This window comes from Gymnoscopelus microlampas (assembly GCF_963454915.1).
Source record: "Gymnoscopelus microlampas genome assembly, chromosome: 10".
In the NCBI taxonomy this organism is placed as follows: domain Eukaryota; kingdom Metazoa; phylum Chordata; class Actinopteri; order Myctophiformes; family Myctophidae; genus Gymnoscopelus; species Gymnoscopelus microlampas.
In genome coordinates this window covers 18,858,325-18,873,931 of record NC_139947.1, presented here as the reverse complement: position 1 = coordinate 18,873,931, position 15,607 = coordinate 18,858,325, and the positions used below count along the sequence as shown (strand labels likewise).

Sequence of the window (15,607 nt, the reverse complement as noted above, 5' to 3'; positions counted from 1 at the left end):
ATTCACTGGATGATTCCTGTGTGTGTGTGTGTGTGTGTGTGTGTGTGGGGGTGGGGGTGGGTGCCCATGTGGGTGCGCGTGTGTGTGCTTTCACTAAATTACAGTAGGCATCGAGATACAATGTCAAATGTAATTTACCTCAGAGAGTCTGCAAATCTAACCAAATGGACCCACGGGTCCGTTTGTTTACATTGTGTACACTCCCCGAGAGAGATAGAAGCTGATAAATTAACACAGTATTTTCCTGTGCAGTGAGAGGAGCTCAGTTGACTATGTAGTGATACTTGAGTTTCTTCTCATCTAGATTACATCCAGGTTGTGTATCTGCTATTTTTGAATAGCCAAAGTATAAAATAATGCCTATAGCTAAAATCTAAAATGACACAGATGCGTTCCCGGATTGAATGGGTTAAATACCAATCCCTATCATGTTAAGAATCAACAGAGGAAGAGTTTCATTCAAACATTGTAGATAATAGACAGTGAATAATTACAGGAGGGATTCTTTATTTTAAATGTATTGAACAATAAAGCAGGAGTGTGTCTTCCTTTGTTTTTGAAGCCAGTTGTATTTAATTTAATGTATTTATTTGATTAATTAACGATTGCTTTATTTAATGTAGATAAATAAACTCTCCCATCTTCCTGTGCAGTCATCCTGACGGACGAGGAGGTGCAGAGAAAGAAGGACATGATCATGAAGAGGAAGGAGGAGGAGGCGGCCAGGGAGGCCATGAAGCCTCGTCTGGACGACGAGCAATCTCAGATCATCTCCTGCCTGGTGGAGGCGCATCACAAGACCTACGACGACTCCTACTCCGACTTCACACGCTTCAGGGTCTGTGGACACTCTCTGCTCCCCTATTTAGTTATTACACTAACACACAGTGGTGGAAAAAGTACTCACATTTTTTTACTTTGGTGAAGTTATCAATACTGCAATGTAGAAATACTCTGTTACAAAATCAATATTTACTTGAGTAAAAGTGCAAAAGTATTGGTATCAAAATGTACTCAAAGTACCAAAAGTAAAAAGACTCTTTCAAATGTATAAAGATCTTTTGAAAGTAGCAGATCTACAAGCTCACAATGCGTCGCACCGCAATGCATTGTGAGCTTGTTGATTGGCTATTTTCAAATGGCCGACGAAATGTACATAGGGCTGAAGTGGTTACTGTATGTTTTGTAATAATAATCTAAATCTACAAAGTAACTAGTAACTCAAGTTTTCAAATAATTGTAGAGGAGTAAAAGTACAATATTTGCCTCTGAGATGTAGTGGAGTAGAAATAAAAGTATTGGAAATTGGAAATACTCAAGTAAAATAAAAAATAGCTAAACATTTTACTTAGTACAGTGGTTGAGTACATGTACTTAGTTACTTTACACCACTGCTCAATTCTTCCCTGAAAACGCACCGCCTCAGCATCGACACAAAGCCTTAACTCATAGCCTCCGCCTTGACACTCCACCCCGGTGCATCCGGCTTTGTGGAGCATCTATACGAACACAATTGGCCCGTAGAGGGAGGGAGCCCAGGGCGGCGAGGGTGATATTTGTCACTGCACGCAATAATACTGCTACGGGCTGGGGGACGGCACCTGTCGGCAGGGAGGAGTAGGACGAAGGCTCTAGTCTTACGTCCTCCCGGTGGGGGCCCCTCACTGGCAGGTGAGCCAGTAGGATACAACGGCAGTGACAACACACACATGTGTGTGGGGAGGGTTAGCTAACTGGCATAACGACTAAACAGCCACAGCCTCAACACACAGCCTCAGCATACACACACACACACGCACGCACGCACGCACGCACGCACGCACGCATGCAAACACACACACACACACACACACACACACACACACACACACACACACACACACACACACACACACACACACACACACACACACTAAAAACAGAAACACACACACGCATGCATACTGTACACGCACGCACGCACATACAAACACACATACAAACACACATACAAACACACACACACACAAACACACGCACACGCACACACACACACACACACACACACACACACACACACACACACACACACACACACACACACACACACACACACACACACGCAGCCTCAACACGCGACCTCATCACACATCATCAGCTTCAACACAGCATCGGACCCCAACAATCTGCCATCAGTCCCTAGTCTCTATGGCGCCTCTGGAATCAATGTATATGACTACAGGTTGACTCTGGAAAACATTCAACAGCTGAAAAACGCTAAAAATACTGGAGGGGGGGCTTTAACAGCTGTGTTTTACATATTTTTTTCATGGCTTTGGAACAAAGCCTTTAGAAGTATTTTACAATGAATTTTAAGATGTCATTCGATACCATACATTATTGAGTGGATGTCTGTAGACTCCAGTGCCAGGCAGCTGTGGTTTTCATTTTGTCTTTGAAGATGAGCTGTGTAGCATTCAGTCAGCTATAGCTTGTTGTTATGTCGGGGGGAAACTGAATCTCAAACCACCTATAGGCCTGAGGCGTTGGTGTAACACATATATTACATACATGATATTATACACACACTCGCCAGCCTTAAATCTGAATACATCACAGTACTGCGATGTTCAACGTATTTCCTACAAGCTAAACGGAGGAAGTTCCTATGATCCAGCATTGCTCGTTCAAGCTTGAGGCGGTAATAAAACGAAAAATCAAACATACATAAAAAGCCAAATGTTTTGTCAAGCTGGGATACAGAGAGCGAAGCAGCCTGCAACACAGCTAGCTGACATGCCAAAGCTAATTTGAAGAACATTACTCTGTCCAGCAGATTATGACCCACTATAACTTTTGTTTGATGAGTGCTACTATAAAACTTTGTGTGTGTGTGTGTGTGTGTGTGTGTGTGTGTCTACAGCCTCCAGTGCGAGAGGGCCCAGTAACGCGCAGTGCCAGTCGTGCAGCATCACTTCATTCTCTATCAGATGCCTCCTCTGACTCCTTTAACCACTCACCTGGTGAGACACACGCACGCACACGCACACACACACACACACACACACACACACACACACACACACACACACACACACACACACACACACACACACACACACACACACACACACACACACACCCGCACTAACCATACTCTTAACACGACCAATACTTAACACTAATAACACCCACTACTTAAAGCTTAACGACACTCCCTACCAACAGTCTTAAGTGCTAGATACTGCCTACCAACACAGAGAGCCCACACTTTTCCTTCAGGAGCAATATTTTCTAGTTTCCTACACTGTTGGTTCATAGATGGATAGATAGACCTTTATCAATCCCACGGGGGAAATTAAATTGTCATCATCAGATATGTTCCATCACAGTCATTTCCATCAGCAATCCATCCCTAATTCTCTCCTCGGCTCGTCTCCTCTCCTCTCCTTTCCTCTGCTCTCCTCTCCTCCCGTACAGAGTCAGTGGACACCAAGTTGAACTTCAGCAATCTGTTGATGATGTACCAGGACGGTGCAGGCAGTCCAGACTCCAGTGAGGAGGACACCAAGCTGTCCATGCTGCCTCATCTAGCAGACCTGGTCTCCTACAGCATCCAGAAGGTCATTGGCTTCGCAAAGATGATCCCAGGTTTCAGGTAAACCACACCCCATCCCAAAGCAATGCAAACACAGACTACACATCCTCCACAACGTCCATGAATCCATTAAGACCTGGAACGCATCTGTGTCATTTTTAGATTTCTTTGGCTATTCAAAAAATAGCAGATATACAAGCTCATAGTGCGGCACTGAGTGTCGCGCTATGAGCTTGTAGATCTGCTATTTTTTTAAACTTATGTCGCTATAATATCAGTGGTTCTCAAACTTTTTTCATGTCAAGGACCCCCAAAATAATATGTATTTGGTCGCGGACCCCCATCTCAAACTATGTTGTTCCAGGCAGGGACCCCCCAGAAGCAAAAATTTGAGTAAAAACTTTTCTCTTTAAAAAAAATGTATATGTTCAAAGATTTGCACACATTTTCACGATTTTTCAAACCGCAGATCTACAAGCTCATAGCGCTATGAGCTTGTATATCTGCTATTTTTTGAATAGCCAAAGAAATCTAAAATGACACAGATGCTTTCCCTGTCTAAATGGCCATTCAGACAGTTGACTATAGCCTGGCGTGGCCAGGCAACAACATTGTCCCAGATTTATCAGCTCGACTGTTCACATTCTGTTCATGTAATTTGAGGACAGGGAAAAACAGGAAATTGAAAATGTCATTTTATGTGACAATATATTGGTTAGAGTGGACTTCACGCCAGTGCAACTAAGGTGAATCTTACATGGTGCAACCAAACAAAGACACAGCTTTAACTATCAAACTAACTAGACCACTGCACAGTTTAAAAAATATATATATTTATGATTTTCCCCTCGCTTTCGCCACTTTTTCTATCACATCTGCATCTTCCAACCTGTAGAATATTGACACGCCCACTGTGGTTCCCAATTCAGAGCAAGACAAAACAAGTATTTTTTGGTTCCAGTTCCCCTGCACACCCCCCCCCCCCCCCCCCCCCCCCCCCCCCACACACACACACACACACACACACACACACACACACACACACACACACACACACACACACACACACACACACACACAGAGTGGTGTAAAGTAACTAAGCACATTAACTCAAGTACTGTACAATTTTGAGGATTTTTTACTTTACTGGAGTATTTCCAAATGTCTGTACTTTTGCTTTTACTCCACTACATCTCAGAGGCAAATATTGTACTTTTACTCTTTAGTTACTAGTTACTTTGTAGATTTTGATTATTATTACAAAACATACATTAACCACTTCAGCCATACATTTCGGCCATTTGAGAATAGGCGATCTACAATCTCACAATGCGTTGTGATGCGCTTGTAGATCTGCTATTTTCAAAAAAGAAAATTGACATTTTACACATTTGAAAACTTGTGAGATGGGACATTTTGATACCAATACTTTTGTACTTTTACTAAATTTTGAATTGCGGACTTTTACTTGTAACAGAGTATTTCTACATTGCAGTATTGATACTTTTACTTAAGTAAAAAGTGTGAGTACCTCTTCCACCACTGCACAAGAGCAGCCAAAAGCAGCTCACAACATAGTGGTTTTGGCGTCTACATGTTGTTTTTTTCCCCCCGGCGTGTTGCAGAGCTAGGAGATGCTATTAGCGCTAACAAACAAACAAGCTCTTCTGAGAATACAGCAGAACAACCACGCTCTCACATGATGTAAACACACAAATGTATGCACACACATACAGCACATAATTGTTGAAAGTGGAAGGAAAGCGGGTAACGTGCGTCCTTTCGTTCACATGTGCACACACATGAAACGGACGTATATGAAGAAATCGAAATTCACATCCATTCGTCCTTTCTGCTGACCTTGTCAGGTGTCCAAAGTTCTAGGACATTTGAAGCAGAGCCCAGACTGTGGTGAACGCAGGGCGGGGGGCAACAGGGAATGGAATCCCCCTGTTGAACTGAAAATAGCCAAAAGCATATGTAATCCACAGGGCTGGAATGTAGTAGGATTTTATCCAATCAGCAGAGGGCACAGGATAAACAAGTGAAATTGGAAGTGATGACACAAAGAAGTGGAAATTGGAACTGGAACACTATACAATTGAAATATGGGTACTCTCTCGTGATTGGATGAAATTGGCAACCCACCTGAAAATGAATTTTCTGTTAACTAAAGAGCTGGAGAGACGGGGAAATCCCTGTTACTGAACAAACACTCTATAGCAATTTTCTTTTTTTCCCCCCCTTAACAAATATCACAAACACTACCTTTAACAACAGACCTTGTTTTCTGCATGAATTGAAAAAGCTTTGCACATCTGGGGAAGGAACTCATTGCTAACTTCCTGATTGTAGGACTGAAAACAGACTTTGGAGTCAGTATACATTTCTAGAGCACAGAGAGGGAGCAGGACAGGTGAAGACCAACCGGACACTGTCTCTGGCGCACAGATTGCTTAGGAATCCGAGAAATTGATCTCTGCAAATTGAAAAGGCTATGCAGTTGAGCTTCACTCGAATTATTAAAATTGATGTGGATCCTTGGGATCATGTGGATCTCGGGATCCACATGGGAACCGTGTAGTTCTTATGTGGGTCTTGGACTTCATGTGGCCAGCCTGTGACATCAGTCATCTATGACAGTGGTATGACAGTGGTTCTCCCCTGTGGGGGAAAAAAACGTTTTTTTGTTTGTTGGGGGGGGGGGTCCTCAAATGACACTGAAGTGACAATTCAAGGATTTTTAAGACCTTATTAATGCCTAAAAAAAAAGAAAATAAAGAAAATAAAAAGACCATTTCTGCATCAGAAGTAATCAACAAACTATACCAGGGGTTCTCAAACTTTTTTATACCACGACCCTATGAGGGATTTTTTTTGGCGACCTCATCGCCCCCAACGGCACCTTCCCGCCACCCCATTGACTCCAACGACACCTTCCCGCAGCTCCACTTTGGGTCGCGACATCAAACATTGGCCAAATTGTCAAATAATATAAGAAAGAGGCAAAAAATTCTGTGGAACCGAATCAAACAAGACTCTCCTACATTCCAAGTGCTTGTCAGGGTAGGGGGTCCCCAGTTCAAATATGATTATTTTGGGGGGTCACGGCCTGAAAAGGTTGAGAACCACAGGTCTATGACATACAGTATGACTCCAAATCTGGGCAAGGCACAGCCCCATTGAGTTGTACAAAACTAAAGTAAAATATTTATATATATATATATATATATATAAAAACGTATGTGAAAATACATCAGTGAAGGTCTTTCTGTGGCCTCCTGGAAGTCTATCTAAGATTGTTGGCGCTGATCAGTCTGGTGGTTTGCGAGATTAGCTCCAAAACGCATGCATGCACGCGCGCGCGCGCACACCCTCTTAAAAATGGCTGAACTCCTCCAGTGCAAAAAACCTAGGAGACAGAAAAGAGGATATCCCTGCTGAAGCCAGTATGTGTTAGCATACTATTGTCTCAAACAGAAGGACCAATATAATATATATGTTTGTCATATTATGACAAACGTTTGATTGATAGTACATTATGATACATTTGTATGTACTCATTTCATTTGTAGTTACTGTCAGATCCAACTTTGTTGATTTTGCTTTGGCAAAAAATAGTGCTCTGTTTTTTGCTATAAAGAACATTTGAATTTGAATTACACAGAGAGAGAGAGAGAGAGAGAGAGATAGAGAGAGGGGGGGGGGCTACAGCTTTAGTGAACGTGCATGGTGCTGTCACCATAGTAACCATGCATTCATTGTACACACTGTCCTATTCCAGCCTTTCCCAAATCACCTCACCTCAAACCTCCCCGGCACACAAAGAAGTGTAACTTTGAAGGTAACAGATGGCGTGTGCGTGCGTGTGAGAGAGAAAGAGAGAAATGGAGTAAGAGATGGGGGGAGGGGGAGATGAAGAGGGGGATAGAGAGAGAGAGGGAAGGAGAGCAAGCGAGAGAGAGAAAGAGAAAGGGTTTGAACCACAATGTATTTGAAGGTCCTGTTAGTGGTTCGTTTTATCCCACGTCCTGTAGGTGCCAGATGGGTGGGGTTTGACACAAACTTTAGGACAGTACAAAATGTTCCTCTAAATTTAGATATTTTCCAAAAGGAAAATACGCAAAAGTAAATTTAATATAATTTTCTGTAAATAGCCAACCCGAACTTGCCTTAAGAGTAATCCCAATACACATGTCTGAATGTACTCTGTTATTTTCTGCTGGCAAGTCAAAACCAGGCCTGACACGATATATGAACACAAGTTGTTGTATTGTGTTGCATGTAGTAGCAAAGGTCATCGGGAGATTTTTCATGGCGGGGCACTGAAGGGGCCACCACAGCTGTCTGGAACAGACAGTGGCCGCGTTTCCCAAAGACAATCTGCGTAGGGAGTTATGTGCATGTCCTTGCGAAGGCTCCGGTAAGACTGCATTAAGTTACGGGTGTTTCCCGAACGTGCACGTAAGCGCCTCTCTCAACACAGGCTACGCAGTACCTAAGCATGCAGTACATACAGTAAGCATGCACTTACAGTATACTATATAGGCTTTAATATGAAGATAGACAGTGGTGTACTGTGGATGTTTTAACTAATGGAGCGCAACGTCAGGCACGCGTGCACACACTCATGCATGCACGAGCACATGCTCGTGCAGGACACCTACTCTTTGACAAGTAGTACTGCCTGAAACTCAAAGCATATCATCTTCCCAAAAACAATCCATCCTAGCTCAGCAGTAGAAATTCTGACGCTTGTGATGTTTTGAGTAGGTAGTACTGAGTGCAGCTTTAATCGTGCCAAGATCCTTCCACACCGGGAGCATTTATTTTGTGCGATCAATTTGCATTCATTTAAACTGTTGACTACATAAAACAACATAATTATTTTTCAAGGGGTTATTTCCCGCCCACGAATACCACCTGTATGAATGAGGCATCACTAGATTAATAGTTTGATGTGAAATATTCGCAACAGATTTTCTGACTATTATTATCTGTTTATTCGCCACGCTTGCCTCGTAAGCCGTGTAATCGTACAGATACGATGTGTTTCTGCCCACATGTGCTCTCCCTTATCAACATACTGCAGGTCCATTATGTACAGTACAGGATGTCACTATAGAAAGTACAACTGTCATCTTCTTGTTAGAACATTTCTTCACATCCTGCCTTCCGGCCACATAATGTGGTTTCTGCCAATGTATAGTATATTCGTGTGGTACAGTATATAAACTTGTCGTGCCATGCTATGCTGCCTTGGTGTCATCTTTTTGTCCTAGCTCGCGCTTGCTTAACCCATTAAGACCGGGAAACGCATCTGTGTCATTTTCAGATTTCTTTGGCTATTCAAAAAATTGCAGATATAGCTCTAGCTCTATGAGCTTGTAGATCTGCTATTTCTTTTTTAAATCATAACAATATTTTGTTCCAGGGACCACCCGGAAGCAAAGATTTGAGTTAAAAATGTTAGTTTAAAAAATATATATATAATCAAAGATTTGAACTTTTATCACAACAGAATGTTACTAAATCACAACAGGCTACACAACTCCCTAACGGGTCCATTTGGTTCCATTTGTACACTCTCAGAGTTAAATTAACATTGATTTTATAATTAAATTTGGGTCCCAGAGATAGAAATGCCATTAAATGGGGGTCTGTAGCCTAATGCATGTTAAACTGGGGGTCCTTGAAATTGAAATGGTTGAGAATCACTGCTAGAGCCGTAAAAATCGTCTCTTATTGGGGGTCCCTGGCATAACTTTTCAAATGGGGGTCCCTGGGCTAATGTGTGTCAATTTGGGGGTCCTTGACACGAAAAGGTTGAAAACCACTGGTCTAAACAGTGCTTATTTGACCTAAATGATGATAATTATCCTAAAGGGGTTTAAGTGATAGTGTATGTTTTTGTTAAATGAAGGGTTAAATAGCTCTATATTTCGATATAGTGTCTTCAGCTCATAAAATGGGCGTGCTAAAATGTTGAGGTCCTCACAGGTCTAGTAATACAAATGTATATGTATATGTGTGTTTGTGTTCTGTAGGGAGTTAACAGCGGAGGACCAGATAGCCCTGTTAAAGTCCAGCGCCATTGAGATCATCATGCTGCGATCTAACCAGTCCTTCAGCCTGGAGGACATGTCCTGGAGCTGCGGGGGCCCGGACTTCAAATACTGCATCAGTGACGTCACTAAGGGTTGGTTTCATGTCATCTTAACGTTTAGAAAGAAGTACTCAAATGTTGTACTTAAGTGAAAGTATCAATGCTGCCGTGTAGAAACACTCTACAAAAGTCCGGCAATCAAAATTGTAAAAGTACAAAATGTGTTGGCATCAAAATATACTTAAGGTACCAAAAGTAGAAGTACTCATCACGCAGAATGTCCCATTTCACAAAAAAACACGAATCTTTAGTTTTTGACGCATTTATGAGCCAATAATTTGATGAGCGGATGGCTGCTCAGTAGGAGACAGTAGGAGACTCAGATAGACTCCGCCGGTCATCAAACGATTGGCTAAGGCTATCAAAAATATGTCCTTGAATTCAACGCTTCATGGGGTGTGTAATTGATAGAAAATAAGTAATTCTTTGGTTGAACTACTCCTTTAATATTTCTGCTATTCTTTGATTATTCATTTTTATATGTTTATTATTATTATTATTATTATTATTATTGCTGTGTCTGAGCAACCAGAACAAAAATAAATGTACTCTTATGTAACCATTATCAAGATCTAACAACAATCAAACCTTGAAACCTTGAACCTTATGCTACTTTATAATGACTATATCCACTCCACTACATTTTACTTTACTTTACTTTATGTGTTTATTCACACGGGACAATGCACATTGATGAACATTCCATACATGAACGTGAATTCAATCAACTAAACATTATATCATGTAGATCAATCAATCGATCAACTTTATTGTCACTACACAATTACAGGTAACAGTGAGGTGAAACTCTTGTATGTTCCACGTTTGCAGCTCAGGGAGCAAAAAGAGAAGAATTAGCGGTAGAGAATGGAAAACAAGATGAGCACAGAAAGCCTGAGAAAGCAGCATGTTAAAATCAGCATCTTGTTATCACATCCTAAATCACATGTAGTACATTCAGTATATTGCATGTCAGTATCCTGTAAACTTGCCGAATTTAGCTAGAAGCTCATTTCCATCCGTAGTCCCCACACTTAAAAACACCACAATAACAACATGACAAAAGCAGAGAGAACATACACCTGCCTAATTCTTTATACCTAGTTTAAACTAAAAACCTAAATGCCTACTAATGTCGCAAGGGGGTTTCCCTTAGAGTGACTGGGAGGCTATTCCATCGATCCATTTTATTGGGAAAGATTGTATTTTCTACTCCACTGCAATTATTTGACAGCTTGATTGCTAGTTTTAGAAGGATGTGATTTGTAGAGATTTGCAGTGATCCATAAATAATATGCACCAAATGTCTTGTTATTATTTTAACTTCTTCCCATTCATATTATTTTCACACTTCATTGACTTCACAAGTAGGAACTGCTATAAAAAAGTAGAACGTTTGGTCTTTGTTTTGTGTTTCAACAGAAGAGGGAGACGTATTGATGATATGTATTAACGCAGGGTTTCTCAAAGTGGGTGCCGGGATGCGACTCCAGGGGTGCCGCGAAATACTTGGATAAAATTTGGAATTTACCAACACCGCAATGAGCTTGTAGATCTGCTATTTTTGCTATTTTTTTTATCGGAATCCTGATTATTATTTGTTTTGCTATTTTTGAATTGGAATCCTGAAAAGTATTTATTTTATTTTATTTCAAATGCATTTAGTTATACTTAAATACAAATACATTGGACATAAAAAAGACAATAGAATTTGAATACTAGTCGTTAAGCAACTGATATAGACTGAAGTAGTTAAAGTGGGTCATGTTTGCATGTTTGGAATTGTAACAGCTGAAATCAATAATATATCAGTATTCCAATATTAACCTGCGTGCCGCATTAAGGGAAGGTGGGGGCCGCATGTGGCCCCCGGGCCGCCAGTTGCTCCATGTATGGTTTAAACCTTTCACAATATCACTTGATGCCTAACGTCGAGTCGAGTACAAAGTTATTTCTAGTTCTAACCGAAACAGATATTCTCTCTGTTTTCCTCACGACATATCTCGGGAGGGGGGATTTACACATTTACGTAACACCCCACCCCACCCCACCCCCGTACAGAGACCAGCATATGCGCTCTTCAGATGTCGGCGGCTAGATGCCGTGAATAAAAAGGCTGCTGTGCATAAATAAATGATGTATAGGGGTTGCCTTCAGCCCAAAACGATTGAGAACAACTGGCAGAATATAATAAGACCTTTGTATAGTTTGCAGTGAATAGTAAATAAACTACTCTCAACTAAAGTGCTTGTGTAATGTAGCTTTATATAGGGAGAGACATACAGTATGTTGTACTGTTGTTATGGTATGAGTTCTGAAGGACCTACTGTATCATGTGAATCACGTGTACGCACGAACGCACGCACGCACGCACGCACGGCTAACGAATGCTTTGTCTACCATAGCGGGACACACTCTGGATCTGTTGGAGCCGCTGGTGAAGTTCCAAGTTGGCCTGAAGAAACTCAACCTGCATGAGGAGGAACACGTGCTGCTCATGGCCATCTGCCTGCTGTCCCCAGGTAAGACACGCCCAGTGGTGGAAAGTAACTAAGTACATAAGTACAATTTTGAGGTATTTTTTTCTTTCTTCAGTATTTACAATTTTCAATACTTTTACTTCTACTTCTAGATTTTGATTATTATAATAAAACATACATTAACCACTTCAGCCCTGTATACATTCCGGGCCATTTGAAAATAGCCAATCTACAAGCTCAGAATGTGTCGCAATGCGACGCATTGTGAGCTTGTAGATCTGCTATTTTCACGATATTTTTTATACATTTTGAACTTGTAAAATGGGGACATTCGGCACAATGAGCACTTTTACTGTTGGTACTTTAAGTATATTTTGATGCCAATACCTTTGTACTTTTACTCAAGTACATTTTGAATTTGGGACTTCCACTTGTAACAGAGTATATCTGCATTGCAGTATCGATGCTTTTACTCAAGTAAAACATGTGAGTTCCATTTCCATCACTGGACACACCTTTATGCTTCATTGATACTCTTTCCTAAGATGGTGTTATGTGCCGAAAATAGACGATGTAATTCGCCTGTTTTTTGGGCACGCAACACCGACGCAACCATGTATAAATCAGGCTTAAGCCTATCTCTAGTGGGGGGTGTAGCTAATCGATTGGCAGGTGATGGGGCGACTGATGGGTGTCTGATGTTGCGTTTATTTTTTATCTTTCAAAAAGTTGTTTGTGTTTATTTTTTAGGTATTTATTTGCTTGTTTAAGTTAAACGTTCTCAAATAGAAACTTTAATCAAATCTACGGTTTTCAAATTGATTGGAAAATGTGGCACTTTTTGATGAAATATCAGTCCAAAGATAAGTAATCCGTGGTCTAGGACTCTCCAAAATTGGGATGCGCATCGGATCCAAAACCCTGGCATTGGTCAGGCTGTAGTCCTTTGTCGCTCTGGTTAACCCATTAAGACCTGGGACGCATCTGTGACATTTTTAGATTTGAGCTAAAAAGCATTATTTTACACTTTGGCCATTCAAAAACAGCAGATATACAAGCTCATAGCACGGCACCGAGTGCCGCGCTACGAGCTTGTAGATCTGCTATTTTTGAAAAATCGAGAACATGTTTGCAAATCTTTCAATATATATATTTTTGAAGCAAACATTTTTTACTAAAATCTTTGCTTCTGGGGGTCCCTGGAACAAAATATTTTGAGATGGGGGTCCACGGCCAAATACATATACATTTTGGAGTCCTTGACATTAAAAAGTTTGAAAACCACTGATATAGCAACATATGTTAGGATTTAGAAGTCATTTGTAAATTGAGACATTGAATATATTGACCCCCCCCCCCCCCTCCGCCCGCCAGACCGTCCAGGGGTCCAGGACCACGCGCGGGTGGAGCAGCTCCAGGACCACCTGTCCGAGGTCCTGCAGGCCTACATCCGGGTCAACCACCCCGGCGGGCGCCTCCTCTACGCCAAGATGATCCAGAAGCTGGCGGACCTGCGCAGCCTGAACGAGGAGCACTCCAAGCAGTACCGCTCGCTGTCCTTCCAGCCCGAGCACAGCATGCAGCTCACCCCGCTGGTGCTGGAGGTGTTCGGCAGCGAGGTGTCGTAGCAAAGACAGGGCCGCCACCTCCTCCCCGCCGCCGCCGCCTCCTCCTCCCCGCCGCCACCACCGCCACCGCAGTCCCCCGCCACCGACCGACCCTCACCTTCCTTTATCCCCCCCAAAACACCTTGATAACCCCCCCCCCCTCCCCCCCACCCAACCTCCCTCCCCTCCCCCACCCCAACCCCCAGATACGTGTCGGAAAGAAGAAGGATAGATAGATGGTTAGCCTCCTTCACCTGTCTCCTCCTCTCCTCGTCCGATGGAGATTTGAGCGACACAATCGGGAGCCGACGTTCTGGATGTATGTGTATGGCAGACTGGGACGCCGTGTTTGTACCTCTGGATTCCCCAGGATATGACCCGGATGTCCGTACTTGGAGAAAAGAGGTATACACCTTCTCATCCGTGTATCCAGTCCACCCCTCTGGAGTCCTGGACCGGACCCCCCCCCAATCTCGACCGAGACCCTCTATTTGTTTTTTTGGGTGGAGGAGACGCATCACTCCACAGATGCCACATGAAGTCGACGTTAAAAATCCAAACGTCAGCGGGAAGCGTACCGAGATGTACGTGTGAATTCATTCCCCTTGCGCCAATTGGACTGATGTGAATACATGAATTCACCATAAAGAAAAAGATTGCTATTGGATACGGTGACAGCAAAGAGTCTTCGTTATCGTCTGTCAGCCCGTCGCCGTTTATCTCGATTATTCTTTATTGACAAAAACAAAAACATTTGTTCACTTCAAAGATAAATTTCAATATGGATTTATTTATTTTTTAAATTGGAATACATTGTCCGGTCCACCCAGCTGTTCGGTCTGTACAATATATCTACTTTTTAAATTTGATTTAATTTGCCAACGATATAAAAGTATACATCATTGGGATAGGACCCTTCAACATTGGCTTACCGTGAGTGTGAATCCCGCTCACAAATGTTTCCCATCTGTATCTATGGAGTGTAGCTTAGCTAAACATTTATTTAGAAAACATGGTGGGTTAAGGGATAATAATAACAGGAGAGTGGATGGATGGACGGATGGATGGATGGATGGATGGATGGATGGTGGTGCAGAGGTGGAGGGGCCACTGTGTTTGGAGTTCCCTGTTCATACGACAAAGGGGAATTTGCCAAACAAGAATGTATGTATACTTCTATATAAATAAATACAAATCATTACATATAAGCTAATACCTATATTTAAGAGTGTGTAAAGATGGCTGTTTCTATGGAAACAAAATAGTAACGAGTGATCCACTGTATAATGTAGAGGTTTTGAAGGCCCTGCTTGCATGTGCGGCTGTGCGTACGCGCGTGTGTGTGTATGTGCGTCAACTAATCGGGTGTACGTGCTTACACACACCCACACCCACACCCACACCCACACACACACACACTATCGCACCTGTGACCACACATGCAAGCGATGAGACGTACCCGAGGGCGCTCTGTATTTTTTAATGTTTTGTACAGTATATAATAAGAATGTTAACGGACCACAGGGGGACGCATGGCACGCACACAGGCTCCAGTGTGATTAATGGACCTGTGAGACAGACACACATAGACACACCAAGTCATGTTTCTTTGGATTTGGTTTGTGTGGTTTAGGTTTGCTGCTACGACAGTTTAGGCTCGGTGGCTTGTGTGTGACAGAACGCCAGCCATCTACTGCTGCCTCAGGGAAACGTTTGTCTGTTAATGTTGTGTTGTTGGTGGCGTGAGATTGTGTGTGTGTTTGTGCGTGTGCGTGCG

At 42.4% G+C, this 15,607-nt stretch overlaps 1 protein-coding gene across 1 annotated transcript in view; it reads left to right on the top strand.

Annotated features, from left to right (window-relative positions):
* LOC311054453 (vitamin D3 receptor A) overlaps positions 1 to 13,991 on the top strand; it is an 81,872-nt gene extending 67,881 nt beyond the window's left edge. The window contains exons 5-10 of the mRNA XM_084070432.1: positions 654 to 838; positions 2,903 to 3,002; positions 3,460 to 3,637; positions 9,625 to 9,776; positions 12,149 to 12,265; positions 13,598 to 13,991. Of these exons, the coding sequence (XP_083926558.1) occupies positions 654 to 838; positions 2,903 to 3,002; positions 3,460 to 3,637; positions 9,625 to 9,776; positions 12,149 to 12,265; positions 13,598 to 13,851 (986 nt within the window). The 3' untranslated portion in view covers positions 13,852 to 13,991. The remainder of the gene's footprint in view (positions 1 to 653; positions 839 to 2,902; positions 3,003 to 3,459; positions 3,638 to 9,624; positions 9,777 to 12,148; positions 12,266 to 13,597) is intronic.
* Positions 13,992 to 15,607: the final 1,616 nt, after the last annotated feature.